This window comes from Nematolebias whitei, chromosome 19 (assembly GCF_014905685.2).
Source record: "Nematolebias whitei isolate Nwh7 chromosome 19, NemWhi1, whole genome shotgun sequence".
Classification (NCBI taxonomy): Eukaryota; Metazoa; Chordata; class Actinopteri; order Cyprinodontiformes; family Rivulidae; genus Nematolebias; species Nematolebias whitei.
The window spans coordinates 14,368,277-14,373,637 of NC_056516.1; the positions used below are offsets into that span (position 1 = coordinate 14,368,277).

General features: G+C 44.8%; 1 protein-coding gene across 1 annotated transcript; it reads left to right on the top strand.

The window, feature by feature from the left end:
• Positions 1-119: 119 nt before the first annotated feature.
• On the top strand, positions 120-2,856 carry irx1b (iroquois homeobox 1b). The gene is made up of 4 exons (XM_037693637.1): positions 120-377; positions 758-1,496; positions 2,058-2,118; positions 2,555-2,856. The coding sequence occupies exons 1-4, from the start codon at positions 120-122 to the stop codon at positions 2,601-2,603; spliced, it is 1,107 nt and encodes a 368-aa protein (XP_037549565.1). The 3' UTR covers positions 2,604-2,856.
• The last annotated feature ends 2,505 nt before the right edge of the window (positions 2,857-5,361 follow it).

Genomic DNA, 5,361 nt, shown 5'->3' on the forward strand with positions numbered 1-5,361 from the left:
AATAAGTAGCAGGATTTATTATTTATAATTTCAAAGAAGAAATAAACAAAAATACTAAAATATGTTATTTATTATCTGTTAAAGTAAATGTCCATTCAACAAGTTGCTCACCCTCCCCCATGTTGACATTCCAGGGCTCCCAGTATGAGCTGAAGGACAGTCCGGGGGCCCACCCGGCTTCCCTGCCGGTCCACGCCGCTCAGGGCTTCTACCCGTACGGCCAGTATCCATACGGGGACCCGTCCAGGGCCAAGACAGCCACCAGGGAGACCACCAGCACCCTGAAGGCCTGGCTGCAGGAGCACCAGAAGAACCCCTACCCCACCAAGGGGGAGAAGATCATGCTGGCCATCATCACCAGGATGACTCTCACTCAGGTGGGCGGGAGGAGAAGGTCTGAAAAAGTAAAAAGAACTAAAAAGATTGGTGTTTTTTAACAGGAAGGCATAAACTTTTAATTCAGAGATGATCACCAGTCCAGAGGTCGCGGGTTCAATCCCAGCTCCCTCTTCCTTTACTTCTGGCAACGGATACTTTTCATTTCTCATTAAATAAAACACGAAAAGACAAAAGATTTCCTAAATGTTTATAAACAGGTACAACTTTTTTCCTCTACATTTAGAACAGTTCGTGATAAAAAAAAAAGTGTGACCACGGCAGTGAAAAGTTTCATGTCCATTTCTTATTTTATTTGAAGAGGTTAATAAAACGCCATGGTTTAATAATCAGAAGATAAACGCGCGCTTTTCACTTCCAGGTGTCGACGTGGTTCGCGAACGCGCGCAGGCGCCTGAAGAAGGAGAACAAGGTGACGTGGGGCCGCAGCGCAGAGGACCGCGACGGCCGCATCTTCAGCAGCGACAACGAGGACGAGCCCGGCAAGACCGCGAGCGACGACGAGGACGAGGACGAGGAGATCGATCTGGAGACCGTGGACTTCGAGAGGCCCGAGGGGGGCTCCGGGAGGGGAGAGGGGGAGGCGGGCCTGTCAGTCAGAGAGCAGGCCTCGGAGAGCAGCAGGACGCTTTCTGTGGAGGCTCTGCGTGGAGGGGGGGCCGCTGTCAAGCTTGCTGTGGACCGTTCCCCCGGCAGACAGGAGTGTCAGAGACCCCCGCAGAGCAAACCGAAAATCTGGTCCCTGGCTGAAACCGCCACGGCCCCCGACAGCTCGAAAAAACCCTCCCCGGCGGCCTACGCGCACCAGGCCGCCTTGGCGCCCGCCAGTCACCCGGCTTTACTCCCGGGTCACGGAATATACACGTGCCAGATTGGCAAGCTGCACAACTGGGCCAACGCGGCTCTGCTCAATGCCAACTCTCTTTTGAACATGAGGTCGCTCCTCGGTGGCGCGCCGGCCGGACACCTGCCTCTCCAAGGCGCAGTGCCGGCTGCGCGTCATGACGCGCGGCACGCGGCGGCGGCTGGCGCGGAGACGTCAGGGACGGAAAACGACAGCGACGTGGAGTCAACTGGAAGCTTGAGCCCAAAAGGAGATGGTACGAGCTCAATTTTATTAGGTCAAAAATATTTATTATGTCTTCGAGGTGCTGTATAGAGATGTGTTCCCCACTAAAACAGGCCACATCAGGGTGTGCCCCCCAGTTAAAATGAACAAATGTTGGCCTAGAGGAGTAAACCTCTAAGGATGTGTGCCTCATGAGGTAACAAGTCAAATGTGTTGGACACACGTGATCTTCTTGCATTCCAGCACATAAAATATATTATTGATAATGGATTTATTTCCTGGTAAAATAAGTGTTTAAATAAATAATAAAATTCACAGCACATGGGGAACCATCTTTGAGGTGATAGGATGTGTTTCTGCTGCCAGAGTGGACAAATAAGAGGCAAACCCCATGTAGATGGTTCCTTTTGAACATCCTCCTTTAAAACAACGAGGAAAATGGAGAAAATCTGGCAGGGAAACAAATCTCAGCACAACACCGATCACCTTAAAATAATACTTGGACTTATGTGGCAGCGTGGACACAGCAAGGGGACATGCAGTTAAATTCAGTTCAAATTTAATTTCTTTTATTCGACTCTTATTTTTTCAGATGATGAAAGGGAGCGCAGGCCTGACCCCCTGAAGCCCCCCCTCCAGCTGATCAGTGACAGGTAAACTCCCAGATCTTTTACTGACACCGCCTCGTGTTAACGAACCTGAAATTAGAGGTAAACATTCATCTGAGCGAGCAGGAGGGACACTGCAGCCATAAATCATGTAATTTATAGCCCCCCCAACACACACACACACTTTAACGCCTCATCAGGCAGCGGTCCAGGACACAACCCCCCTCGCCATCCCCTCCTAAACGAGTTTATCACCACCTGTGTCATTTAAATAATCAGCCTCTGTTTATTCACACACCCCCACCCTGTGATAGACGCAGCAGAGCATCAAAACACACGAAGCAATTTAATAAAGTAGATTTTAATTAGTGGGAATAGATTCCAGTTGTGCTAAAACATACAAACATTATTATTTTTATTTATTTTTATGAACTCAACACGTTTGACTGATTTTGTTTTCTTGTCCCCCCCTCCCCCTCAGACCTCACCATGGATCAGCGCCGCAGCGAGTTCTCACGTCAACACTATGAGGAAAAAAATTCTATAAAATAAAAAAAAATAAAAAAAAGATTTTATTTAATAATAAAACAATAAATAAACAAATAAATGAAGGCTATTTTTGTGAAAGGGCGACCCGTCGTCGTCGAAGCTTCAACGGAGACGGCTGCAGATTTTTTTGTTTTTCTCTCTTTGGTGCTTTTTCTTTGTTTCGTCTGTTGCGAATGGAAACTTTTCAATTTGTAAATACCGGATATGACTTTGTCTTTAAAGAATATATATTTTTGGGGAACTAAATAAATGTCAGTATAATCATTTATGATTGAAAACTCTACCTCCCATTTTGAGTCTTATTAGATGTTCCATCCAAATACTGAGTTCATTTTGGAGTTTTTATTTATACTAAATTAGGTTTGACAGAAATCACTTCATGGTTGACTCATTTTATTGTTTGTTGGCCACGATGTTGTAATAGGAAGTAAATATGGATCTTGTTACGAAAGTCTAGGCTCTCGCTGCCAGCTGAGCCGTCTAGTGTCCGCCCTTTTCCTCACAAGAAGATGTTCACTCTCCTTTAAAACCTGCGCGCCAGCACCTTGGAGGCGACTGCAAACGCTGCGGAAATCCAAATTGAAGATTTCCAGGACCTTGTGAACCTGCGCCTGTGCTTCCAGCCCGGGCCTCCTTGCTTTAATGTTGGATTATACCTCCTCGGTGGCACCGCTGCCGCCTCTGAAATACGGATCAGACGGCCGCGAAAGGCCAGCAGCCAGTATGGGGGCCGCAGCTCAGGGGGTGGGAGGTGAATGGGAGGAGGAGGTGGGTTGTGTGACACTCTGTGGAGTCCTTGTGATGGTCAAAGGCCCGAAGACAGAAGGCACAGAGGAAAAGAGTGAGTGGTGGGGGGTCTCGGGGCGTTTCTTGAAGCTGTGCTTGGTGTAACACACATCAGTGTTAGCAGTTAGCTGTGAAGGCCCAGAGCTCACATTTAAAGTAGCTCCACACTTTAAAGATGCGAGTGAGAGAGAGGAAATGTTTCTCATTCGTATCTCACTGGTTTTCAAGTGTTGGCGACGAGAAAGCAAAGGTCATTCGCAAAGTGTCTCCAAAGTGTTGGCGAGGGTTCTGTTCCCTCGCATGAGCTGCAGCTTGCTTGAATTTTGAACAACTTCAAAATAACCGTCTGCCTCCAGAGTGCCGGAGCTGTACGGAAAGCATGTTCATATTTTAAAAATGACATCATGATGAGGAAACCCGCCTGTCTTTGTTCCCAAAGTCTCTCGATCGTGTCCTAAATCTGTGGGTGCATGCTGATTTTTAAAAGTTGCTCTCTCAAACCTTGGCAGCTTTGCTCGTTATAGTTGCACACACAGCACTGAAACAACATTTAGCCTATTTTCTCCATTTTTAGAGCGACCAACAGTCGCAGGGACGTTAGCGTCCATGTGGTGCACTGGCGTCGCCTCTCGCCAAACGGCCGCAGGAGATTGGCACCAGCTCACTGCGACCCCGCAGACAAGCTCATGAAACGATTTTTTTTTTTAACTGAAACACCTTTACCTTACCACCTGGTGAAAGACAAACAGGACGTTTCTAACTTGCCTAAAGATTCTCCAAAGTTTCTTGTAGTTATTTCTAGACTGGTTTCCTTTTAGATATTAATCATTTCAGAGTTTGATGGTGACAGATTGAAACAGATGCAGAAAACCAGTAAAAAGGACTTTGTTGTTGTTTACGGCACATGATAATAATAGTCATGCAAGACAGACTGTAGGGCCATTTTATTAACCTGAACTAAATCCATCCTGGTCAAATGATCCTGAAGTGGAAACACATCTTTATTATATTTTAAATGCTCATTTTCTCTTGTCCGTACGAAGCACTAAAACCTAACTCTTAAAACAATCTTGGTTTTGGAACACGATCTGTTTTATGTATTTTTGCCACTTAAACTCTGCCTGTGTGAGGGCCGGAGGTGCAAACACAGAAGAATATTTCAGTATTTTGAATAAACTAAACGTGTAAATGGTCACTTATTGGACTAGAGGTGTCAAACTGAAGGTCCACGGGCCAAATCTGTCTCTTGTTGCAGTTTTTTTCCAAGATCATATTTTAACTTTATTAAATGAGCAGATCTTTGATAACTTGAGGCTGTATATTGCTTTGCATTTTGCTCAGAAAGTGCAAAATCCACACGTTTAACCAAGTTTAAATGGAGAAAATAGCATTTGAATTTCTTAACGGTCTTTTTGAATTTCATGTGAAAACAGCAAAGGTCCAGTTGGAACAAAGAAATTTGACCTGAGCTACAATTTTCCTTTTTGTACTTAAGTTACTTGCAGTTTCAGAGTATGTTTCTATTTTTTGGCCGATTTGTTGGAAAAGAAATTGCTCAAAAAAATAAAAAACTAATAAACAGAAAGTCATAGGAATGAAAGCTATGTTTAAAACTGTTTTTTTTTTTTTTTTTTACACCAATAAGCTTTATTTGTTATAAATTCTATATTTTCAGGGGAAAAACATAATTTTACATGTGAATAATTTGACACAGTCCATCTTTAGCTCTGTGCTTCAGTGCTGCAGCCCTTCTTAATCCTGACACTGCCAGTCGGAGCCCGGGTTGTGACAGGAATGGCATCCGGTGTAAAACAATCGCCAAATCTTTCATGTGAGTTCACTCTCTGGTGATCCCTGAAGGGAACAGTCAAAAAAAACAAATCACTAATGATCTGAAAATCATGGTAAAATATGGTCACCTGTGTAGAAAGTCAACACATTCTGATTCTGCCA

Excerpts from the sequence above, each read along its gene's own strand:
- irx1b (XM_037693637.1), top strand. The coding sequence starts at position 120 with ATGTTGACATTCCAGGGCTCCCAGTATGAGCTGAAGGACAGTCCGGGG. Across the intron at positions 378-757 it reads CCAGGATGACTCTCACTCAG|GTGTCGACGTGGTTCGCGAA; the intron begins GTGGGCGGGAGG and ends TTTCACTTCCAG. Across the intron at positions 1,497-2,057 it reads CTTGAGCCCAAAAGGAGATG|ATGATGAAAGGGAGCGCAGG; the intron begins GTACGAGCTCAA and ends TTATTTTTTCAG.